The sequence below is a fragment of the Aquarana catesbeiana genome, linkage group LG02, assembly GCF_042186555.1.
Source record: "Aquarana catesbeiana isolate 2022-GZ linkage group LG02, ASM4218655v1, whole genome shotgun sequence".
Lineage (NCBI taxonomy): Eukaryota > Metazoa > Chordata > Amphibia > Anura > Ranidae > Aquarana > Aquarana catesbeiana.
In genome coordinates this window covers 320,205,119-320,232,462 of record NC_133325.1, presented here as the reverse complement: position 1 = coordinate 320,232,462, position 27,344 = coordinate 320,205,119, and the positions used below count along the sequence as shown (strand labels likewise).

The window sequence follows — 27,344 nt, the reverse complement described above, 5'->3', positions numbered from 1 at the left end:
CAGGGCAGTTTGTCGGCTCTACGTGACTATCTTTGCCCTCGTAAACCATAAAACTACATGTATAGCCTGTGGCCCTGTCACAGAGCTTATACATCTTGACCCCATATCTGGCATGCTTGCTGGGGAGGTACTGTTTGAATGACAAGCGGACAGAAAATGTAATCAGGGACTCATCAACGCTGACAACTTGATGGGGAGTAAACAAGTCTGCAAAATGTTGGTTGAAGTGGTTTACGAGGGGCCGAATTTTGTAGAGCCGATCGTATTCAGGGTCTCCACGAGGACGACAGAGTTCATTGTTGTTGAAGTGCATGAACTGCAAAATCTGCTCGTATCGTGCCCTGGTCATGGAGGCAGAGAACACGGGCATATGGTAAATTGGGTCAGTGGACCAATATGACCGCAACTCACTCTTTTTATTTATGCCCATGTTGAGGGAAAGGCCCAGAAAGATATTAAATTCGGAGACCGTAATTGGTCTCCAATCTCTGGCAAGGGAGGACTGGGGAATAGTGGCGATGTGTTGACCAGCGTACAAATTGCTTTGGTCCACAATAGATCTATAGAGATCTTCGGTGAAAAACAGCGAATAAAAATCCAGTGGCGTAAAATCAACTGTTTCCACCTGAATGCCGGGTTGTCCAGTGAATAGGGGAAGTACGGGTGCTGCAGAAGTGGTGGGTTCCCAATTCGGATTGGCGAATGCAGCAGAAAGGGCACTATGGGCACTATGGGCATGAAGGGCCTGTGTTCGTCTTCTTGGTGGCAGCAGGAAACTACTTGTGCTTGCCACCTCGCCAGCTTGAACTGCACTTATGGGACTCGCCACGTCACCACGTGATACTGCAGTGCTGGATGTACGACCAGGGTGTACTAGGCCGCTGGTGCTTGCCAGTTCACCAGAAGGAATAGCGGCGCTAGTACTTCTCTGCTCCATACGAGAGACCTGCGGTTCTTGCACTTCAGAAGAAGAAGATTGGGGTCTGGTACGCCTGACCTTGGTAGGGACCACAACTCCATCGTCAGAGCTATCTGTCATGGAGCCGCTGTCATCTACAGGATCGTATTCTGAGCCTGAATCTGACAGATGAGTGACTTCCTCTTCACTATCTGTCATGCTCAGAAACGTGTAGGCCTCTTCACTAGTGTACCTTTGATTTGCCATTTTGGGCTCTGAATTTAGGGGTACACTAGTGAGTCTCACAGGCAAAAAAGCTCCTGATTGTCAACGACTGTATCAAAATGCTACCAAAAAACTGTTAGCGATCGCAGGGATCAGGCCTGACTCTGCGAACGCTGCAGTTATGTGTGCTTAGTGTTTTGTAAGTGTCAGTGATCGATCGATACTGCACATGGGTGGGCTGGGCAGGGCTGGGCCAAGGGGCAAAACGCAGGTGCTAGCAGGTATCTGGGCTGATCCCGCTAACACTGTGGTTTTGGGAACCCTAAACCGCTGGGGACGCTAGTATAGATCTGATCGGATCAGATATCGATCCGTTCAGATACTATAGCACTAAGGGAGGTGTAGGCTGCATGCCTGGGTGTTAGCGGTACTGGCACTAACCTGACGCTGCCTGGGGCTATGCAGACCTTATCTGACCCTAAAAACGTAACTTATATCACCGCTGGGCAATTAGGGGGTTAAACCTTTATTAGGTAATAAACGGCGGGTGCCCTAAAACTATAATAAACTATAAAAAACAAACTAACTGACCAGCGTCACCTGTAACAATTATATGGTGATCACTGGTGAAAGGGTTAACTAGGGGGCAATCAGGGGGTTAAAGTAGGTAGTATATGGGGGTCCCTGTCGCTATAAAACGCTGACGGCGAACCTATAGACTTACCTCCCTAACTAGCGTCACCTGTGTCACTAATACAGCGATCAGAAAAACGATCCCTTAGTGACACTGGCGACGGGGGGGTGATCAAGGGGTTAACCTTTATTAGGGGGGTTAGGGGGGTACCCTAGACCTAAAGGGGGCTAACCCTAACTGCCCTAACACTTATAACTGTCACAAACTGACACCAATGCAAAAAAAAAAAAAAAACTGCTATTGGTGTCACTGTGACAGGGGGTACAGGGGGGTGATCGGGGGGTGATGGGGGGTGAAAAGTGTGCCTAGTGTGTTCTACTGAAAGTGTAGTATTGGTGCAACTCACATTGATGTCTTCTCTCCTTGGCCTTTTGTTTCGTTTAGATTCGGTAATCTAGTTATTTTTTTTCGATTGGAATGTGGCAAAGTGTAATGCTTTTGTCTATCTAGCAAAGTTCTTGTGGTAAAACCAAGGAAGTTTAGACTTCTGAACTGTATCATTGCTTTACTAAACAGGAAAACTGCCCATACAACTGTAGGATACACAATATAACACAACTCATAGCTTGCAAAAATATGCCTACAAATATAAGCATGTACAATATGTATGTATTAAGTAAACTAAACAGTTATTCAGCTTAGGGTTTAAGATGTAATGCTCTTCATGGTTCCTTGCTCGGTCCAACTTAAAATGTCTCCACTGTTATCCAGCTTCCGGCAGCCATGTGTTACTCCATCGTCCTTCCAAACACATCTCTTTTCCGAACATATGTCTCTTTCAAAAGCTAAATCTCCTTCCCCTAACTCCTGCTTACATCATATCCTGCCGACAACTTCCTGTCTCAGCTCCAAAACCTATCCATCTGGTTTATTTACATATCAATGGAGGGGGAAGAGCCTCTGTAAACATATGCTCTTACTAAACCTAGCTCTATATTATTGCTATCAAGACAATACAAATGGCCATAGCAACACACAAAGTGATCAAACAAAAGAAAAATCTTCATCAAATGATGACTCTTTAAATGACCTTTAGCTTAATAAAAACAGCATTATTTTGAAATGGTACTCTAATAACACACAGTCTTTGATTTCAGAAGTATGTTTACAGTTAGAATTCGACTGGAGTTCAGTTCGAATTTCAATTTGAATTTCGGAAATTCTAAAGAGATTTGTTTCGTTATTCAGAGCATTCAGTAAATTTTGTTTATACTCTAATTCGGAGATTCGGATATTTCCGAATCTCCGAATAACGAAAAATTATACTGAATATTTATTCGTAACTAAATGAACCGCACATGTCTAATCTGCATCTGTAACCACTCTCCCTGGCTGCTGTCTCGTGCCAACTGCACTACAGAAATCAGTGACAAGAACTGTAAAGGTATCATTAATGTGTGGATTGTGATTGACAGCTTAGCTTTACCTTGCTCTTTGCTGTGCAAAAGGCAAAATGGCGGCAGCACTGAACTGGGAAATAACTGGTATTCGAGGGGCAGACCAGAGCATAGTTTTTGTTCACTTATTATGTACTGGTGAGTTACGTATCAGTGCACAAATTTCTATAAACTCTGGCAAAGAAAAGGATAGCTGTGACTAATGCTTTTTTGGTATGATGATTTACACTTTTTTTATTGTAGTGATTAGACATTTTTATGAATCCACACAACAAAAATAAGAAATTATTTTCTTTCCTGTGATTTAAAACCATACAAATTTATATGGAAAAGTTCATTCAGAACTACTTGGAAATTAGCAAAACTGCAAGCAAAGGTCTAAATGGAACTTAGTTCAACTGCCTGGAAGTGCAAGCTCTTTATTCCCAGTTTTACCAACTGCACTTCTACTGGCAGCACATTAGGGTTTAGGCTAGCATACATAAAGAATTGCTAAACAGATCATTCACTAAGTTTGGAGAATGCATATTTCACAACCCATTTATTTTATTCTGTCCTGGTAGAATGGTACATTGTTTTAACTCAATTGTATTTAATCCCTAGGACAAAATGTGTCTGTAAAGTGTGAGGCTTCAGTAGGCAAAACAGCAATGTTTCAGTTCTCCTGGGTTCACAACAAGTCTAGAGTCGATAATTTGGATGATTTAATTGATGACTGTGAATCTCCCATAACAAAACCGTGCATGACAAAGTGCAGGTAAGTAATTTTTACTTTCGAAGGGTATAAAACATAATAGCAAGCTACATGTAGGATAAACAGATTTCCTATTTAAAATACTATAAAACAATTGGGGTTTTATTATTGTTAGTATTGTTGCAGTGTTCACCCTAAATTATTTTTTTAATAACTTTTTGTATTCACATTTTTTTAAATTTTATTTTACATGTTTTTGTATATGCCCATATAGCACTTTTTGTGCTATTGTAAAAAAATAGATTTGTAGATTGGCCAACTAGAGGGAGTTCTCAGTGTCTCTGTGCAACAACCCTGTCTTATGGTTGAGATAAGATATTGGCCCGACAGGAAGTGCATTGTTTTCAGTAAGTTGGCCAACTCATAGACCTGTGTAATTTGTGAATTTACAGTGGGGCAAAAAATTATTTAGTCAGCCACCAATTGTGCAAGTTCTCCCACTTAAAAAGATGAGAGAGGCCTGTAATTGTCATCATAGGTATACCTCAACTATGAGAGACAAAATGTGGAAACAAATCCAGACAATCACATTGTCTGATTTTTTAAATAATTTATTTGCAAATCATGGTGGAAAATAAGTATTTGGTCAATATCAAAAGTTCATCTCAATACTTTGTTATATATCCTTTGTTGGCAATGACAGAAGTCAAACGTTTTCTGTAAGTCTTCACAAGGTTGTCACATACTGTTGCTGGTATGTTGGCCCATTCCTCCATGCAGATCTCCTCTAGAGCAGTAATGTTTTGGGGCTGTTGCTGGGCAACACAGACTTTCAACTCCCTCCAAAGGTTTTCTATGGGGTTGAGATCTGGAGACTGGCTAGGCCACTCCAGGACCTTGAAATGCTTCTTACGAAGCCACTCCTTCATTGCCCAGGCGGTGTGTTTGTGATCATTGTCATGCTGAAAGACCCAGCCACGTTTCATCTTCAGGGCCCTTGCTCATGAGAGGAGGTTTGCACTCAAAATCTCACGATACATGGCCCGTTCATTCTTTCATGTACACGGATCAGTCGTCCTGTTCCCAAAGCATGATGTTACCACCCCCATGCTTCACAGTAGGTATGGCATTCTTTGGTTGCAACTCAGCATTCTCTCTCCTCCAAACACAATGAGTTGTGTTTCTACCAAACAGTTCTACTTTGGTTTCTGACCATATGACATTCTTCCAATCCTCTTCTGGATCATTCCAAATGCTCTCTAGCAAACCTCAGACGGGCCAGGATATGTACTGGCTTAAGCAGGGGGACACATCTGGCACTGCAGGATCTGAGTCCCTGGCGGCATAGTGTCTTACTGATGGTAGCCTTTGTTACGTTGGTCCCAGCTCTCTGCAGGTCATTTACTAGGTCCCCCCGTGTGGTTCTGGGATTTTTGCTCACCGTTCTTGTGATCATTTTGACCCAACGGGGTGAGATCTTGTATGTCTTCCATTTTCTAATTATTGCTCCAGTTGATTTTTTCACACCAAGCTGCTTGCCTATTGCAGATTCAGTCTTCCCAGCCTGGTGCAGGTCTACAATTTTGTTTTTGGTGTCCTTCGACAGCTCTTTGGTCTTCGCCATAGTGGAGTTTGGAGTGTGACTGTTTGAAAAAAAAACTGCCGTTTTTTCGGGAGCAGTGATTTTAATAATGCTTAAAATGAAACAATAAAAATGAAATATTCCTTTAAATATCGTGCCTGGGGGTGTCTATAGTATGTCTGTAAAGTGGCGCAGTTTTCAAGTGTTTAAAACAGTACCACAGCAAAATGACATTTCTAAAGGAAAAAAGTAATTTAAAACTGATTGCGGCTGTAATGAATTGTCAGGTCTCAGCAATATAGATAAAACTCATTGAAAAAAAGGCATGGGTTCCCCCCCAGTCCATTACCAGGCCCTTCAGGTCTGGTATGGATATTAAGGGGAACCCTGTGCCAAATTTTTAAAAAATGGCATGGGGTCCCCCCCAAAATCCATACCAGACCCTTATCTGAGCACGCAACCTGGCAGGCCACAGGAAAAGAGAAGGGGGACAAGAGAGCACCCTCCTCCTGAACCTTACAAGGCCACATGCCCTCAACATGGAGAGGGTGCTTTGGAGTAGCCCCCCAAAGCACCTTGTCCCCATGTTGATGAGGACAAGGGCCTCATCCCCACAACCCTTGCCCGGTGGTTGTGGGGGTCTGCGTGCCGGGGGCCATAGGTCTGGTATGGATATTGGGGGGGACCCCTACGCCATTTAAAAAAAATCTCATGCAGGGGTCCCCTTAATATCCATAGCAGACCTGAAGGGCCTGGTATGCATTTTGGGGGGATGCACGTTGTTACAATTTTTGGTTCGGGGTTCCCCTTAATAATCATACCAGACCCAAAGGGCCTGGTAATGGACTGCGGGGGGACCCAATGCCATTTTTTTCAATGAGTTTTATCTATATTACAGAGACCCGACAATTCATTACAGGCGCGATCAGTTTAAAATGACTTTTTTTCCTTTAGAAATGTCATTTTGCTGTGGTACTGTTCCAAACTGTTCTTGAGGGAAAACTGCGCAACTTTACAGGCATACTATAGGCACCCCCCCAGGCAAGATATTTAACCACTTCAATACCAGGCACTTTCGACCATTCCTGCCCAGGACAATTTTCAGCTTTCAGCGCTGTCGCACTTTGAATTGCGCGGTCGTGCAACACTGTACCCAAACTAAATTTTTATCATTTTCTTCCCACAAATAGAGCTTTCTTTTGGTGGTATTTGATCACCTCTGGGGTTTTTATTTCTTGCTAAACAAACTATAATAGACCAAAATTTTTGAAAAAAAAAAAAGTTTTTCTTAGTTTTTGTCATAAAATTTTGTTTTCCCCCTCACTGATGGGCACTGATGAGTTGGCACTGATAAAGTGGTACTGATGGGCACTGATGAGGAGGCACTGATATGTAGAATTTGTGGGCACTGATAGGCGGCACTGATATGCAGCACTGATGGGCACCAATAGGTGGCACTGATGGGCACTGATGGGCAGCACTGATGGACACTGACAGGCGGCACTGATGGGCACTGACAGGCGGCACTGATGGGCACTGAAAGGCGACACTGATGGGCACTGACAGGCGGCTGTGATGGGCACTGACAGGTGGCTGTGATGGGCACTGACAGGGGGCACTGATTGGCACTGATAGGTGGTACTGATTTGCACTGACAGGTGGCACTGACGGGCAGCACTGATGGTGAGGTACTGAGTGATTACTGACTGCTGGGTACTGATTGGCACTGTGGTGGGCACTGATTGACACTATGGGGGGCTCTGATTGGCACTGTTGTGGGCTCTGATTGGCACTGTGGATGGCACTGGCACACTTTATTGTTGGGACACTGTTGGGCACTGATTTACAGGTGATTTGCACAACTGAGGGGGCTGTGCTGATAATCAATGTGCTGATTATCAGCACAGACCAGAATAAAGTAAGATAGTACAGTTACAATACATTTCACAACAATAGTGTTAGGAGAGCACTGCTTGTGAAAGCTTACAATCCAAAATGATGCAAACTTTAGTGCCTGGAATACCATACAAGGTCCCAGAACAGTAAGAATTTGATGCACATATGGGGACAAAGTAACTGTCTTAGGGTGCATGCATCAGAGAACAGTAGGGGCACATACATAGCAGGCATAAAGGACAAAGACATACTTTGTGAGGTATACCCTGAGGGGCAAATAAATCTGTGTTTAAATGTACAGGGTGCCTGATGGTATTAGGGGGTCAATGATGACTGATGAGGAATAATGTGTCAGGAGATATATAATATGAAAAGCAAAGTATCTAGGTAGTAAACCCTAGTTGCAAAAAAGAAAATTATTTTTTTTTTTAGTAAAATGGCAGAACCTTTGTCAGGTTAGTATCATTGTTTGTGCTGTCTTGTGCCTGGTGACAACAGACACCTGGATTTCTTACACTGCTATCACAGGGACAGGAAGTGAGATGAAATTTACCAGGGTAACAGACTGCCGTGAAAGTGTTTAAAAATGCAATTGAACTATCCCAACTAAAACTAAACATTTTTGTCTGAAGGTAAACTTTATTAGGGCTAAGGCAGCAGTGCTGGGGTAGAGGTAAGCTGACATACTCGCTTGTAGCAGTTTTTCTTTACCCTGTGCCCTAGTTTCAAAAACACACACTACTTTCCCATGTGCATTGGGGCTAACGCTCTTAGATCTCATAATATACCTTGAATTTGATAGAGCATATATTCCTTTCTCATACTATTCAAAACAAACAATTTTGCTGGAGTTCAAATTTAAAGTGGGCCTGTCAGTAACGTTAAAAATCTGCATGAATGCATTCCTAACTTTTTCTCAATATAGCGACCATTGAAATGTTCAAAATATCTCCAACTTTTATCATTAAAACTCTATCATTAAATTCCAGACTTGAGTTTGCCTGAGATGATATAATTAGTTTGCTGTAGGCAAGACCCCCCTCTTCCGTAATGATCAGACTGCAACATTGTAATCTTGTAGTTATTTAAAGGACATGTTTACTTTTAAGTAAACATCCCCAGCCCCATTCCCTAGTCCTCTAAACCAGTGGTTCTCAACCTCAGTCCTCAAGTACCCTCAACGGGCCATGTTTTCATGTTTTCCTTCACTTTGCACAGCTGGTTTAAATCAATATCAATGACATGGTATTGATAAGAGCTATTTTATCTATGGGAAGTTCCCAAAACATGGCCAGTTTGGGGTACGTGAGGACTGAGGTTGAGAACCACTGCTCTAAACTATCTAATGTCTGGTACACACTATGAGATTATCGGGCAAATGATCGTCCGTTTTTTGGGGGGTTTTTTTGCATGCTAATCTCATATTGAAAATGAAGAGTTTACTAAAGTGACGAAAATTCTCGTACGAAAACAGAATAAAAATTTGGAAGTGATGTAATGTGTTGTAGTTCATTTGTATTGTATTTTCGAACGACAACTGCACTAATTGTATGATTTGGTATCGTATGCGGAAAATTTTCATGCTTGTCCCATCAAATAATATCAAATAAACCGTGATTGGCTCTCAAAAGCTCTGTACTCACGATCAGATTTTCGTATGATCGCTTTGAAAATTGCTTTTTTCGTACGATTTTCTGATTGTATGTATGGGCCATTAGGCTAAAACTACCATTCAGGTGTTTACTTAACCACCTGACCTCCGGAAGATTTATCCCCCTTCATGACCAGACCATTTTTTGCTATATGGCACTGGGTTACTTTAACTGACAATTGTGCTGGACATAAATTACATAAGGACATAAATGAAATGTATGTCATTTTTTCCCATAAACAGAGCTTTGTTTTGGTGGTATTTGATCCCCACTGCGTTTTTTATTTTTTGCACTATAAACAAAAAAAAAAAACAACAATAATTTTTACTTTCTGCTATAAAACACAACCAATAATTACAAAAAATAAATAAATAAGATTTTTTCATAAATTTAGACCAAGATGTATTCTGCTACTTGTTTTTGGAAAAAAAATTCCAATACGTGTATACCAATTGGTTTGCGTGAACGTTACAGCGTCTACAAACTATGGGATATATTTATGGAATTTATTTTTTATTTTTTTAATACTAGTAATGGCGGAAATCAGCGAATTATAGCGTGACCGCGATATTGCGGCAGACTATCAGACACTAACTGACACTTTGCGGGAACCAGGGACACGAATACAGTGATCAGTGCTAAAAATATGCACTGTCACTGTACTAATGACACTGGCTGGGAAGGGGTTAAACATCTAGGGCAATCAAAGGGTTAACTGTGTGCCTAGCCAGTGTTTTTGTATGCATCTTTCACTAAGGGAAGAGATTGATTCTATTCCCTGCTTTGCTCTGCAATTTATTTTTTATTTTTTTAATACTAGTAATGGCGGAAATCTGCGACTTATAGCGGGACTGCGATATTCCGGCAAACTGTCAGACAATAACTGACACTTTGCGGGAACCAGTGACACGAATACAGTGATCAGTGCTAAAAAATATGCACTGTCACTATACAAATGACACTGGCTGGGAAGGGGTTCAACATCTAGGGCGATCAAAGGGTTAACTGTGTGCCTAGCCAGCGGTTTTGTATGCTTCTTTCACTAAGGGAAGAGATTGATTCTATTCCCTGCTTTGCAGATGCGCAGGATCATCCCCCCCCCCATCAGAACTGAGATCACCCTTGTTTACATAGGCATATCTCAGTTCTCTTTGTTTTACTAACGATCGCCAGGTGCTGGAGGACACTGAGTCCCTGGGACCCACAGATCAGCTTCTGCTGTAAATTATCACAGCAGAAGCACCCCGCCAGTGGCGCGTGCCCCCTATAGGCGAAAGTGCAGAATGATCGTGATTCTGTGCACAGCTGTCACCCTGTAGCAGTGAAAGAGCTATAGGGCAGTCAGCAAGTGGTTAATTTCTTTGAGGGCAGCAGCCAAAATGTTGCTCAGTAAGGTCCAGTAACACATATCGGACATTCCCATACTTCTGAAGAGATGTCCTATTCTGTGGGATATTAATGCACAGGCACCGGCAGGACCGCAAAACAGTTTGTTAGCTGGGATGCAACAATGCAGTAGGCCGCCACCATTGGAGGAGATGAGTTAATACCTTGGTGGGCTTTTTCAACTTTTCAACTACTTTGGGGGCTAAGGAGGGGGCTGGAAGTGTTTACATAAATTTGTAATATAACTATCTATAAACGTTCCTCAATTGTTTCTTAGAAATTGCTAAAATTACAGAAAATTTTCAGTATACATGTAAATTAAATCCATTGCATATCTTGCCTATCCCTGAGAATTAAAGATGCTGCATTTAATGTTTTAAGCCACAAGAAAGAAGAAGGTATTGCATTTACTGAACTAATAATACCAAGTATAAATGAGGATGATATTAAGTACCCATATGTATGCAGTTTAAGTAATTCACTAGACCCGGACAAAAAGACATACATTTTCAATCTGAAAGGTAAGAAACCGAAAGGTAAGATACTAGAATATGGTTACATCAAAATCTGCATCCGGAACTGTGTGCTAACTATAGGGGCTCTTGGAATAACCTTTAACATTTTTAGAAAAAATTTGAATCAACATACTTAGCTGTTTTTTATCTGACAATTTAAAGGTAGATTTAGAAGTGCATCTAAATCTTCCTTTCCTCTGAAGCTGTTCAGATCGTTCTGTCAGAGGCTGCTGACAGGCTGCGAGGAAGCACTGTGATGCCTCCTCACCACTTGCTTTAACCCCATTTTTGCGTCACGTTTTCGGCATTTCCCCATTTGCCTGATTGTGTAGCATTTGGTGGACGGAAATCTACGTTTTGGGCAATCTTTGCTTTGGGAGCAAAGCGAAGCATCATGACCGGGGCATGTAAATGCAACACAGCCGTGTATTTTTGCCACCTCCCAGCCACATGTCCAAATGAAGCTGTACTCATTCTGTCAAAAATGGGAGTCAAAAGAGTCAAAAGTGTCTAGATTCCAAGTAGTGGCATTGAGATGAACTCATTTTCAAACAATGGTTTAATGCATAGAACACATCTCCCGTGAGAAATCATGTTCACTAAGCATTACTTGATATCTTAAATTGTGTGTATATATATATATATATATATATATATATATATATATATATATATATATATATATATATATATATACACTGTGTGCACAATTATTAGGCAAGTGAGTATTTTGACCAAATCATAATTTTTATGCATTTTGTCCAACTCCAAGCTGTGTAAACTTGAATGCTTATTGGATTTAAGCATATCAGGTGATGTGTATTTGTGTAATGAGGGAGGGTGTGGTCTAAGGAGATCAACACCCTATATCAAGATGTACATAATTATTAGGCAGCTTCTTTTCCTCAGGCAAAATGGGCCAAGAGATTTAACTGACTCAAAAAAGTCAAAAATTTGAAAAAGTCTTACAGAGAGATGCAGCACTCTTGAAATTGCTAAGATATTGGGGCGTGATCACAGAACTATCAAACATTTTGTTGCATATAGACAACAGGGTCGCAAGAAACGTGTTGAGAAAAAAAATGATACAAATTAATTGCCAAAGATTTGAGAAGAATCAAATGTGAAGCTACCAGTAACCCATTATCCTCCCAGAGCTGTCGTACTCCAGAACTGCAACCTACCTGGAGTGCCCAGAAGTACAAGGTGTTCAGTGCTCAGAGACATGGCCAAGGTAAAGAAGGCTGAAACCTGACCACCACTGAACAAGACACATACGTTTAAACGTCAAGACTGGGCCAAGAAATATCTGGAGACAGATTTTTCAAAGGTTTTATGGACTGATTTGATGAGAGTGACTCTTGATGGACCAAATGGATGGGCCTGTGGCTGGATCAGTAACGGGCACAGAGCTCCACTTCAAATCAGACTGCAGCAAAGTGGAGGTGGGGTACTGGTATGGGCTGGTATTATTAAAGATGAGCTAGTTGGACCTTTTTGGGTTGAAGATGGACTCAAAATCAACTCGCAAACCTACTCACAGTTTTTATAAGACACTTTCTTCAAGCAGTGGTACAGGAAAAAGTCTGCATCTTTCAAGAAGACCATGATATTTATGCAGAACAATGCTCCATGGCAGGCATCTAAGTACTCCACTGCATAGATAGCCAGTAAAGGCCTTAAAGATGAAAAAATAATGACATGGCCCCCTTCCTCACTTGACCTAAACCCTATTGAGAACTTCTGGGCCTTTCTTAAATGGGAGATTTATGGTGAAGTAAAACAGTACACCTCTCTGAACAGTGTCTGGGAGGCTGTGGTTGCTGTTGCACAAAAAGTTGATTGTCAACAGATCAATAAACTGACAGACTCCATGATTGGAAGGCTTATGGCTGTTATTGAAAAGAAGGGTGACTGATTTTTTGTTTAAATTTCAGGAATCTTTATTTGTAAATTTTGAGTTGTTTGTTTATTATTCTCACTTTAACAGATGAAAATAAGCCAGTGAGATGGGAATTTTTTTCTTTTTCATACAGTTGCATAATAATTCTGCACACTAATAGTGGCCCAATAATTGTGCACACAGAAGGGTTTACCCCCTTAATGACCAGGACATTTTTTGCAATACGACACTGAGTTTCTTTAACTGACAATTGTGTGATCTTGCGACGTTGTACCCAAACAAAATTTGTGCTATAAAATTTGGGAAAAAAAAAACAATATTTTTTACTTTCTGCTATAATACATATCCAAAAAAAAAAAAATATATATATATATATATAGATATATATAGATATATATATATCTATATATATCTATATATATATACAAATGTATTAATCAGTTTAGGCCAATATGTATTCTTCTACATAATTTTGTTAAAAAAAAACCCAATAAGCATATATTGATTGGTTTGTGCAAAAGTTATAGCGTCTACAAAATAGGGGATAGATTTATGGCATTTTTATTATTATTTTATTTTTTTTACTAGTAATGGCGGTGATCAGTGATTTTTAGCAGGACTGCAACATTGCGGCGGACAGATCGAACACCTAACTGAAATTTTTTACACTTTTTTGGGGAACCAGCATAGGTGTGCGCAGCCTATTACATTAGGGTGTGCATTCCAAAGCACATGCGTTTGTGTATATATATATATATATATATATATATATATATATATATATAAATATATATATATATAGCAGTAGAACAGTGGACAATGTCAGTAGGGCAGATGTTTGTGTCAGTAGAGCAGGGCATGGTGTCAGTAGTTTATTTTTTATATTTTCTTTAATATTTCTTTAATATTACTTTTTTACAGTTTTATTATTTCTTACAATATTTTTTTACAATATTGTTTTATTATTGTTTTTACAATTTTTTTTTAGGAGCCCCATTGGGGGACTTTGGTGAGATATCAGGGGTCTAAGCAGCCAAGCAGCAGGTGGAATTTGCCCAGCACAGGGTGATTAGGGTGTGCCCAGGTACACCTGGCACACCCTGTACGCACGCCTATGGGAACCAGTGACTTTAATACAGTGATCAGTGCTAAAAATATGCACTGACATTGTACTAATGACACTGGCAGGGAAGAGGTTAACATCAGGGGCAATCAAAGGGTTACATGTGTTCCCTGTTTGTGATTACTAACTGTATGGGGACTGTGTGACTAGGGAAACACACAGATCCGTCTTCCTGCTTAGCAGGAAGACAGATCTCAATGTCAACCCCTGACAGAACGGAGATCTGCCATGTTTACTCCGATCGCGGGTGGCCTGCGGACATTGAGTCTGCCGGACCCGCTGATTGGCTCCCCCACGTCCACGAAGGCCAGTGCATGAATCGCTGTACGGGTACGGCGATTAATTAAATTAATTCAAAAATACAACTTGCCTAATAATTGCGCACACAGTCTTTACTGTTGTGCTCATACGTTTACCCTGGCAGAATTTATGATTTCTTGGCTATTTTTCAGAGAATATGAATGATAACACAAAAACTATTCTTTCACTCGTGGTTAGTGTTTGGCTGAAGCCATTTATTATCAATCAACTGTGTTTACTCTTTTTAAATCATGATAACAATAGAAACTACCCAAATGACCCTGATCAAAAGTTTACATACCCTGATGATTTTGGCCTGATAACATGCACACAAGTTGACACAAAGGGGTTTGAATGGCTATTAAAGGTAACCATCCTCACCTATGATCTGTTTGCTTGTAATTAGTGTGTGCGTATAAAAGGTCAATGAGTTTCTGGACTCCTGACAGACCCTTGCATCTTTCATCAAGTGCTGCACTGACGTTTCTGGATTCTGAGTCATTGGGAAAGCAAAAGAATTGTCCAAGGTCCTGCAGGAAAAGGTAGTTGAACTGTATAAAACAGGAAAGGGATATATAAAGATATCCAAGCAATTGAGAATGCCAATCAGCAGTGTTCAAACTCTAATCAAGAAGTGGAAAATGAGGGGTTCTGTTGAAACCAAACCACGGTCAGGTAGACCAACTGAAATTTCAGCCACAACTGCCAGGAAACCCACAAATAACTTCAGGTGAAATACAGGACTCTCTGAAAACATGTGGTGTGGCTGTTTCAAGATGCACAATAAGAAGGCACTTGAAGAAAGATGGGCTGCATGGTTGAGTCCTTCTGGCACAAAGTAATTTGGAGTGCTGAGACGATAATTTAGCTTTTTGGCCACAACCATAAATGCTACATATGGAGAGGAGTCAACAAGGCCTGTGATGAAAGGTACACCAATCCTACTATGAAACACAGAGATTGACCAAGTCAACATGTCATTGGCTACAGCAGAATAAAGTGAAGGTTCTGGAGTGGCCATCTCAGTCTCCTGATCTCAATATCATTGAGCCACTCTGGGGAGATCTCAAACGTGCAGTTCATGCAAGACAGCCCAAGAATTTACAAGAACTGGAGGCTTTTTGCCAAGAGGAATAGGCAGCTTTACCATCTGAGAAGATAAAGAGCCTCATCCACAAATACCACAAAAGACTTCAAGCTGTCATTGATGTTAAAGGGGCAATACACGGTATTAAGAACTGGGGTATGTAAACTTTTGATTAGGGTCATTTCGGTAGTTTCTGTTGCCATTATGATTTAAAAAGAGTAAACACAGTTATGATAATAAATGGCTTCAGCCAAACACTAACCACGAGTGAAAGAAAAGTTTTTGTGTTATCATTCATATTCTCTGAAAATGGCCAAGAAATCATAAAATCTGCCAGGGTATGTAAACTTATGAGCACAACTGTGTGTATATGTGTATATATATATATATATATATATATATATATACACAGTGCCTTGAAAAAGTATTCACACCCCTTGAAATTTTCATCATTATGTCATGTTACAACCAAAAACGTAAACATATTTTATTGGGATTTTATGTGTATGTGTGTGTATATATATATATAACACTGAAGAAATGACACTTTGCTACAATTTAAAGTAGTGAGTGTACAGCTTGAATAACAGTGTAAATTTGCTGTCTCCTCAAAATAAGTCAACATGCAGCCATTAATGTCTAAACCGCTGGCAACAAAAGTGAGTACACCCCTAAGTGAAAATGTCCAAATTGGGCCTATAGGACAGCTTCAATTTCTTAATGAAAAAAAATGTAGAAAAACACTGGGGTAGCTATCTATAATTTTAACTATTTAAAACAGAAAACAAAGCTGAAAATACATTTAAGGAGGTATTGGCAATTGATTTTTATGCTACAGGGGTTATTTGAGATAAACTGACACATAAACAATTAAAACCTGGAAAACCTCTCCAAATAAATAGGGTAATCAAATCTAATATAATAGCAATATCATGTGATATCTTTTTTAAACAGTTTTTTTTAACTATTTAGCTAATATAATACTGTGAATACTTTTCTTATGAAGGGAAATAAATCGATATGTAAGGTTTTATTGTTTGTCTTTGGTGTGCACAGTTTATTTAATTTCAGTAAATTACATTTTTTTATTTTTCTGATTTTCACAGGTCTTAAAAGTTCACTCACACTATAAGCTTACTTTTCTGGAAGTATTGTTATTGGTGTTAGAAGTACTAGCTCTGAATAAAAACTTGTCACACTGTTGTGTGATTAAATTTATACTGTTTTATTGTATTTGTATGCTGTAAAATATGAACGATTTACATGCTTTTTATTGAGAATTTGAGAGGAGTTAAACACTAATTAAATCTTGTTTTACTTCAACAGGCAAAGGTCCAGATATTCCTAAAAGTGTTTTCACGACTTCAATTATTGCAGCTGTGGCTTGTTCACTTGCTATTATACTTTCGTTTGTTCTGTGCATTTGCTTTAGAATTGAGATTGTTTTATTGTACAGAAACATCACAGGACTGGATGAGACAACTGGAGGTAGGTGTCACAGTCCTCAACTTCACACTTGAAACTTTATTGAGGCAAAGTAAAGTATATCGAAATCCCCCAAAAATGTAATTTTATGCAGCTTATCAGTTTGATTTCTTTTTTTCTTTTTATACCTGGTGATCCTGCTAGTAACACACTTCCTGTTCTAGAGTGACAATGCTCACCCACTCTACTGTATCTATGGAGGAACAGTTTGGCACCCTTGACTGCTCTCCTGATATGAACGACAAGGACCCACCCTTCTCCTCATCTCCATTACATAGTGGGGAAGTTTTTTGGTGTTGTTCACAGAAAAGAGCGGGGAAGGAAGATACAATTGTTTAAAATCCCAATTCAGTGCACAGTACAGGTGATTTGTTAAAGGCAAATCGACTGCTCACTTTGCAAGGGAAGGTGCACTTTGCAAAGAAAATTATCCCCAGAGCTTAGTGAATGGGCTGAAGTACTGCTGACTTTCATCATCCAAACATGCAAGCAAAAATTTTTTTTTCTTAATTTCTATTTTACTTGCATACCATTGGGTATTCACCACTTTATTATACTCTAGGGAAAATCCTATTGTAAAGTGCAAATTCCATTACAGCGGTAACAACCCATTTGCTTTAAGTAAATAAGCCCAACATTTCTTGCAGAATCTACAGGATTAGTTTTTTAATTTGCAGCAAATGTATCTAGCCAACAAAATGCAGCCACCACATATAGGGACTGGTAACCTGCAATATATTACATTTTTTGGAGGTTTAGATATAGTTAAAATTTAAAAATTATATATATTTCATCTCTCTATATAGTTTCATAAAGTCAAAGGCCAAATACAAGGGGTGGAGGCAAAAAATGCTAACATTTAACATGCAGTAGTGGAGCCTTTTGTATGCTGAAGAAACCCATTTATGAAGTTTCAGAACTCAGTGAATCCCTGCATATAAATCATGTCCAGTGGTGCAGTTATGCACATTCTCTCATCTATTCACTGATTTATTGGTAGATGTAAACCTGGCGGGTATCTGCAAAAGAACAATTTTTTTTTTGAATCACTGACAGTTACCTTCTTTTTGCATATTACACCTGAGTCAGATATTTTTTTACACCCTCTTCCTTATTTTTTAAAAAACTGAGTAAAAATGATAAAATATATAATTGATGATGAAATGATTAATACATTGTTATAGTGTACATAGAAGAAGCAAAGAATGTGGACATTGTAGTGGCTCCGTAGATTGACATTCAGTGGAGATGTGCACTGGGACTCAACGCTAATTCTTTTGTAACTCACTTGATCGGAGGAAGTGGAACACATATTAGCATTACCTCTATCACCCTTCTATTTCCCTTCAAGCTGACAAATATCTGTCTGTGATAGTAGGCAGCACATGTGTAACACTTTTATTTTACAGACCAACTTCTTCCAGCATTTCTGGGTGGAGAGTTTTTAGTAAAAGATTTTTTCTTAAACATCTATGAGGGTATATTTTTTTTAGCATGCAGATGAATTATGGTGTAAAAAGTTTAAAAGTAAACCGGAGGCATAGATTCCCAAGTCTTATTTATACATCTGTTGGGTTTCACACACAAATAGTTTCCAATACACTTACATTTCTCAATGTAAGCACTGCATCGGAAAATGTGTTGATATTTATATGTTTGCTTTTCAGATTCTAAAGAATATGATGCATACATCTCATTTGAAAGTTATTCCAGTCTCAAAGGTGAAGAGAGAGATTTTGCATTACGCATTCTTGCCCCAGTTTTGGAAAATAACTTTGGTTTTAAACTATGCATTTTTGAGAGAGATGTTACTCCGGGAGGAGGTAAGAACAGTTTTTTCTCTAATTGTAATTTTTTTCTCATTCTTTATTCATAAATTCTTTCCCTTTCCTGTGCACAGATTCACAATTGCCTGAGTAACAGTTCCATAAATACGTGGTTTTGCATCAATTTTCATTTGGCAGCACCCTTTGCTATTATTCAATAATGAAACATACTCACCATTTTGGTAACAGCTGAATTGTATCTAGTTTGGTCAACTTTGACAGGGTAAGGGTACACAGAGGCAGATTTGCCTGGCCGGCAAGGGGTCAAAAATTAAATTCATTGAACGGACACACATTCCTGATGGTAAGACAGGAACTCTTGACAACATGCTCAGAGGTGTTTGAAGCCTACCTGTGACATTTAGACTGGAACCAAGAGTAGAATACTGTGCCAACTTCCTGGGACTCGCTCCTTTCACTATGAGTGTTAGCTAAATTAGTAGACTCAAATGTGTCACTCTCTGCATCTTAACAATGGCCTTGAAGCAGCAGGACAGACAAATGAAGTGCTACACAATATGAATGCTTTTCTTTTGCAATGCCCACCGAAACCCTGTCTTTCTGTAGATTTGCCTATTCTTATTTACAATTTACAGGGTCTGGTTGGACCAATAAGGTGGAGGGGATATAGTCCATTCCTAACCTGAGAAGTATTAATGTAATATAGTAAAAGGGTACTCCAGAATCCTCTCTACAATATCACAAAAATGGCGCCAGTAGCCTAACAATATAATGTTCCAATTAGCCAAGTCTTTTTCTGGGCCCCAAGAGTAGACTGGTACATTATATTACCAGATTTCCAAAATAACATTTGTAGGTATTCCAATTTCTATTCCCTAATCTACAATTAAATTGATGAACGTTTCTGCCAAATAAAGTGTTTTCCCATTCCGTATAATTTATTTCAAGCCAAACGATGAGCGAAGTAATTCTTCAGCAACTAATACTGGGAAATGTTGAACAAAATTATTAGAACCTCTGTAAATAGTTTTAGCGCTTTCTGTGCCCCACCTGGCTAGATTTGTGCTATTTGTATTGATCTTCATTATCACTAAGACAAAAAGTGAGGGACATTTGGAATTTTTCATTTGCCACCACAATGGAAGGCAAGAATACCTATTTATTAGGAGGGGGGGATGTTCCCTCAAATTGCAGAGATAATCTCTTATTTACTGTTAAGTCTCTAAACAAGAAATGAAGGATACTCTCCCCAAGGGGCAGAAACAACATAAATAAGGATTTTAACCTGGTCCTACTCTATCCAAAACAAACAAAAAAAAAAAAACAAATCATAATTTTCCATCTACAACATTAAATAACATGAGTAAAGAAATTTGATATATCCAACTAAACACACAAAGATACTTCTGCGCTGTCTCTTTTGGTCCTGCATTCTGCCATTGATTTGAAGATTTGCTTTTTTATAATGCCTCCATTGTTAGCAAGTATACATTTCAGTGACACTTATGGTTAACATGCAAACCCCTCTGTAGGGCAGTAAAGATGAGGATGACTGCCCTAAACCATATGCCTTCAAAAGTAAGCCATCAGTAGGAGCTCCTATGTTTCATCCTTGATTGGTTTCCTATAAGGGGTCTTAGGAGTTCGGCTTGAGTGTCTATTAGTGGGCTGAATGACTTGGTAACAGCCAAGGCGACAATGTTTTGCTAAGATATATGTAAAGGAGGGGGGTAAACTAATGCCCAAAACCAAAATATACTACAAATAATGAATATAACGAATGTAAGAAGCCGCCAACATATATAAGTGTTCCCACACAGAAAAGTATTGAATATGAAATGGTATGTGGCGCTAACTAGAATAAAATGAGAAAAATGGATATACATCACACAAGCTGTCAGCAACTGAAGAGAATGTCTAGCAACAGTGAAAATACACTTACTGTAGTATTATTATTATTATTATTATACAAGATTTATATAGCACCGACAGTTTACGCAGCACTTTACAACATTAGGGCAGACAGTACAATAACAATACAATTCAATACAGGAGGAATCAGAGGGCCCTGCTTGTTAGAGCTTACAATCTAGGAGGGAGGGTCAAGTTATACAAAAGGGTAATAGCTGTGGGGGATGAGCTAATGGAGAAAATAGTGCAGTTGTTAGATAAAGGCAGGATAGGCTTCTCTGAAGAGAAAAGTTTTCAGGGATCACCTAAATGTGGATAAATTTGGAGACAGTCACTGTAGGTGGCAAATCTTCAAGAAAATTTAAATTCTAACAATATAAAGTGCTTGACAATATAAAGTGCAATGGAGTAACATAAGGTGGAAACAAATATCTTGAAACTGTCAGCAACTAGTAAGAATGTGTTGCAACAGTGAAAATAAACTCGCTGTATATTGTAATTCTTCAGTGAAAAAAAAAAAGGTTCTAACAATATAAAGTGCTTTAACAATACTTAGCAGTATAAAGTGCAATAAATTTCATACAGTGCAAATGGATGACACAGATGTGATAACAAACTCTAATAATGTCCAAATATCTCATAAAGTGCATAAGACAAGATAAAGTGCAATGTCCAAAAAAGTGCAATCCAACTCCAATAGGACGAAAACAAATCTCCATATAACAGTTCATATATATATAAAAAGTGCATGTGCAAAAAAATGAAGCGGTGTCCACTTCATCCAATCACTATCACCATCCAAAGTGCACCACTCATTTCCCCCAGACTCTCACCTCTAATGAAGACCCCTACGGGTCAAACAGAGCTTTAATATGAAGTAGAAGCAGGATCCCCACAATCAATCGACCTCCAGCGATCACCACAGAAATAGCGGTATTTTTGGAAGATGGCTTCAAACTCCAGGCTCATCAGATGTGGTGAGGGCTTGCAAGAAAGAGGGATGGCTCAATCGTGTAGTGATTTATAAAAGATTTATTCATAAACAAACATAGCAACTTACATTTAAAATGTCAAAAATCCGACTGTGATAAGGGTACTTCCGGTCTCGGCCATGACAACACCTGGCTTATGAAAAAAAAAAGCATACAAGAAATTAAAACTGGTGTAAATTAACAAATCAGTCCAAAAGATGTGCTGAACCCTTCTGTTCAACACTTTGTATCATCCAACCTAGATGTTTGGAGCTATAGTCCCTTACTATTATGTTTACATTCTGCATCTGGGTAAAGGGCTAAATGTGTAACTGAAGCCATATTTTTTTCCATTTTTTCTGTGTACCTTCTGGGAATATTCACCCTGTCTATTTGTCTTGGTGGCCACTGTCACTGGAACTTAAGGTAGGGAAAACCCAGAAACTTGAGTTGTCACCAAATTAATAATAAAGGGCAAGTCTTGCAATGGGGACACCTAGCACAGTGACTAATGTCAAAGAGAGGATATATTCATCTCATTTCAGTTGTGTCTGCAGGATAGAAAGCGAAAGTGAATCTCCTCAACAGAAAAGGTGGAAAAAAAAAACTGTTGTAACAGAAATTTTGAACATTTTAACACACTATTCAAAATAGAAATAAGAAAGGTTGCTTTTTGGTAGATCTTATCTCTAAGTTCTAAAGACATAAGCTGTTGTTCAGCATTTTCTTTTTAACATTTACTTTCTTTTTGTAACTCCAATACAGCTATGGTCGATGACATGAATGCATTTCTGGAGAAGAGCAGGAGATTAATTATTGTTTTCAGCAAAAACTATGCCTCTGGTAAAGTCATGTATGAGCTGGAAAGTGGCTTGCATAAAGCAATGGTGGAACGGAATATTAAAGTTATTTTGATTGAGTTCACACCTCTAAGCGAGCTAAGTTTTATACCAGAATCGTTGCAGCTGCTCAAGAAAGCAAACAGAGTTAAATGGAAAGGAGAGAAGTCTCAACCTCTGAATTCTAGATTTTGGAAAAAAATCCAGTATCTAATGCCAGCAAAGCCAGCATTGTCAAAAAGTGATTTTCATAGACTGCAGAAAAAGGGTTCAATAAAAGACAAAAATATAATCTGATGATTAGCAATGAAGCAATGAATAAGTAAAAAAGAAGTAAAGAGACATGTCACACAAAATAACTTTGTCCATGACAGTCAAAGATAAGGCTGGAATTTATGGGCTATAGTGCAAGAAATAATGCATGACCCCGACCTCATTTACGCATTCCCTCATACATTCACTTTCAACAACAACAGTCCTCCAGCACCTATAGCTACCCAGTAACCCAATTCAGTACTAACACACGCAGTACCCCACGGCTATTTTGGACCCCAAGTACCTCTTCCTGGTTTAAACCTTGAGCCCTCTATGGCCTTTCTTCTACATCAGGGATATGCAATTAGCGGACCTCCAGCTGTTGCAAAACTACAAGTCCCATCATGCTTCTGCCTCTGGGTGTCATGCTTGTGGCTGTCAGAGTCTTGCTATGCTTCATGGGACTTGTAGTTCTGCAACAGCTGGAGGTCTGCTAATTGCATATCCCTGTTCTACATGCTAATACAGCTATAATCTCACAGTACCTTTTTTATTCTTTCATAACGCTTTAGATAAAATCTTTCAATTGTTCATTAGGGAGGACATTTTGCATGCACGTAGCACCTTTTGAAACAATTTTTTACTCGAAGAGAAGTTGTAGATAGAAATGTTAAGGACCTCCAATGACCTGCTGTTTTCAGGTAACCCCTATGACTTCTCTAAAGGAAGAGACCCAGTCACAGCTTAAACCTCTTTGTTATTAGGTATGTGCATTTTAGTAAACCAGTCTTATCTCACACAGAGCCTTGGCTTAAAAAAATAACCAGGCATCTTGCTTACACAAGCCCTCCTCTGTGAAGTGTGGATATAGCTTTTGCATATAAAAGGTTAATTCACAAAGCTAACATTCCAGGATAAGGATCCTTATTAGGGGTGCAACTACTGGTTGCAGGGTCTATAACAAAATGGTGACCTCTCTTTGTGGCACCCAGAAATATCATCTGTGACAATACTGTGACTAAACTTGCCTATTTCTGGGACAGGCAGCAAGAAAACATTGTCTACATTGTCCCCCCCAACATATTCCAACCATCCTCCTGTTACTCCTTGTCTAAAACCGAGCTAGTGCCATCTTTACATTGCACCCATAATGTGATGGGGTGCCAGCGTGAAGGATGTCACACACCATTGAACTTCCACTAAATGGCAGTGTGTAATGAGGGGGTGGGGTTATGCGTTCCTCGCTTTCCCTCACTGGCCACAGGCAGCTTGCAGGTGAGGCCAACTAAAACTTCCAATGGCTGGGTTCCCTGGCTGGGTTGGGTTCCCTCCATAAGCAAACTCCCAGATCACACCTCCCCAGATTCCCTCACCCTGATTATACCACCTTATACCCCCCACCCTGATCACACCTCCCCAGATACCCCTACCCTGATTACACCCCCAGATACCCCCCACTCTGATCACACCTCTAGATACCCCCCCAGCCTGATCACCACTCCCTCAGATACCGCCAGTCTGATCACACCCCCAGATCTCCTCACTCTGATTACCTCCCACACACACACACACACCTACCTCTCCCATAACACACCTACCAAAGATTCCCCCCACCTTGATTGCATCACACCCCCAGATACCCCCCACTCTGATTACACCACACCCCAGATACCCCCAAGCCTTATCACCCCCCCATACTCCCAGTCTGATCACACCCCCCAAATCTCTTCACTCTGATCACAGCCCCCACATCTCTCCTCTAACACACACCCCAGATACCACCCTCCCTCCACCATCACACACACCTTTGGTTTACCAACCCCTCAGATCTCACCAGCCCCGCAGTTCCTCCCAGTCCTGCGGCTCCTTCTCCAGATGATGTCAGTGGAGGAATCTGCAGCAACCAGGGTTAGCTGTCACTGGGGCAGGCATGAAAAGATCTGTCCCGAATCATTGCTAGCGGCGGCAGCAGCAGCTGTAAAGAGCGGGGAGCCTTCTCCATCCTGACTTCCTCCGCCGGCCTGACTTTAGCGTGCACAGCCAGCGCACACCTCCATGCTGCCTGACAGCGGGTCCCCCGCTTCCTACTTGCACACATGGGAATCTGTCCACCGCTTCACCTTCCTCTGCCTGATTGGATACGTCTGACAGCGGTACACACTCATCGCTCCGCCTGCCTTCTGCTCTCTGGCTTTTTCACACTGAAAGCAGCCTGCCTATTAAACAGCAGGCAAACGAAAGCATTCATGCTCCACCCTCTCTTCTATGGGGTGCAGGGTGGAAGTTTTAGTTTGCCTGCTGGAGGAACAGCCATTTTAAAAATCTGAATTCCCAGCGAGTGGCTGGGGATCTGGATTCTGCTGCCCCCGTACCCTGACGTTCTAAGGCAGCTGCCTGACCTGCCTATTGCTGGCCCCTACCCTGATAGTCATTATACTCTACTAGGGAACAATGTTGTGGACATACCATAAATTGTCAAAAAAAAAGCAGTCGATCAAGAAACGAACTTTTAACTTTGATTTTCCAGCAAACTAATCCTCATTTTTTTTTCAGCATCTCACGCAATCATTTATAACCACCTATACTCACTCATCCCAATGGTTGGCTTTACACAGTAACAGTGGGCCCTAGGGAGGCATTTTGCGGGGTCTGCACACTGTAAGGCCCTATACAGCCATGTGCCTAAAGCTTAACACAGGATCTGTCTCAGATCAACTTAGAATATAACATTTCCAAGTCCTGCACCAGTTCTGAGGCTGAAATGAACCCCTAAACAAGTACTCACTGCAGCACAACAGAAAAGAAGGCAAACAGGGTGCTGTATGGCCATAGGATCACACAAAGCTAAAACTTAGCTTTGGTTGCAAAACAGACTTAAACATAAATCCTAACATATCTGCACGCCAAAAGCTCATGTAAGCTGTTTATGCGAGATGCGTTTTGTTTAATTTTTGAATGAGCAATGTCCTTATTTTACAACTTACCCTCTTTTTCAAACATATTTGTGTATACTGTGAAAAAGTTTAACTTTGTAGGTAAAAAATTAATCCAGGAACTATCCAATTGCATCTCGGATCAGGAAGGCATCTTTTCCCCTGCGAGAGCAAATTGGATCATGCTTTACTGGGGTTTTTTACCTTCCTCTGGATCAACAGTGGGTAAAGAAATGTGTATATAGGATTGTAACTTTTTTTCTCTTTTTTTCAACCAGACTAACTATGTAATTATGTAGCTATGTAAAATAATTCAGCTCTGAACTAAGTTTTTCTTTTGTTTATGGAAGTTTTTATATTATGATCTACTGGAGTAAGATTAATATTAGTTATGCACCTTGCAGTGTTATGATATGATGTATACCAAACATGCTTTTTATTTTTTTCTTAATGCATGGCATTTTCCTTATTTAAATTATGTAAATAAAATGAATTTATTTTTTACAAACCTCCAATATTTATTTCAATGTCTTACTGTATTTAGCAGTCATTTGTGGTTGACATGCAACACATGTATCAATGCAAGCTAATGAAAAAAGCACAGATGTGCACAGTATGTTTCAGTCCTCTTTATGTCAGATCACCTGTCCCAAAGGTGAACTGGGCACACCTTTACATATCTCTCAGAAGAACGGTTGAAGCATCAGGAAGCATGGCAAGCTTGCCAATCTTCAGCAGCTTTACCAGTTTGGCAAGTACTGTATGTAATATAGTAAGTTTTACAAAAAGTGTATAAAATAGCAGTAAAAGCAACTCTAGTGCAGCATATTATTAAATAAACAAATCACATTTATCATTGCACTCACATAAAAAAAGAAGACAGCACGTGTATCCTTAGTTTATATTCTCACACAATAATGACAGTATGAGGCACAATAAGAATGCAGCAATGGTAACTCCACACCTTTTGGTGACAATGATATGTGTGCCCATCTATCCTTTAAAGAAGTTGCTATTAAAAATGGTAAGATTAAAAGTCACCATACACAATATTTTTTTTAAATATTTTAGATAATTAGAGGTTTATATTTAAATGCCTTAGCAAATATGTTATTTTAAATATATAAACAGATATAAGGAGCCGGCAACACAAAGCATTTGAAGTCTTTATTTGCTACAAGGTGATAACAGATAATAACAGCTTAAAGCGCGTTTTGGCCAAAAGGCCCTAGTCATAGCATGATGCAAACTGGACCTTATGCCGCGTACACACGGTCGGACTTTTCGTCTACAAAAGTCCAACGGACGCCGACGGACTAAAGCTGGCTGGTAATCCGATCGTGTGTGGGCTTCTCCGGACTTTCAGCAGACTTTTTCAGCCTCAAATCCGACGGACTTTAGATTTGAAACATGCTTCAAATCTTTACGTCGTAACTACGACGGACCCCGAAATCCGCTCGTCTGTGTGCTAGTCCGACGGACAAAAACCCATGCTAGGGCAGCTATTGGCTACTGGCTATGAACTTCCTTATTTTAGTCCGGTGTACGTCATCACGTACGAATCCGTCGGACTTTTGTGTGGTCGTGTGTAGGCAAGTCCGTTCGTTAGAAAGTCTGCTGCAAGTCCGCCGAAAGTCCGCAGGAAGTCTGTCGGACAGGCTGTCGGACTTTTGTAGACGAAAAGTCCGACCGTGTGTACGCGGCATTAGTATCAATATACACACCTTCCACCTATACACATTCAGGTGTTACTAATTAAAATCCAATCAATGTGAAGGACATACACGTCTGTGTAACAGTAATGACAAAGC

General features: G+C 39.9%; 1 protein-coding gene across 1 annotated transcript in view; it reads left to right on the top strand.

The window, feature by feature from the left end:
* IL18R1 (interleukin 18 receptor 1) overlaps positions 1-26,041 on the top strand; it is a 77,569-nt gene extending 51,528 nt beyond the window's left edge. The window contains exons 7-11 of the mRNA XM_073614761.1: positions 3,818-3,971; positions 10,806-10,945; positions 16,679-16,840; positions 18,505-18,660; positions 22,272-26,041. Of these exons, the coding sequence (XP_073470862.1) occupies positions 3,818-3,971; positions 10,806-10,945; positions 16,679-16,840; positions 18,505-18,660; positions 22,272-22,642 (983 nt within the window). The 3' untranslated portion in view covers positions 22,643-26,041. The remainder of the gene's footprint in view (positions 1-3,817; positions 3,972-10,805; positions 10,946-16,678; positions 16,841-18,504; positions 18,661-22,271) is intronic.
* The last annotated feature ends 1,303 nt before the right edge of the window (positions 26,042-27,344 follow it).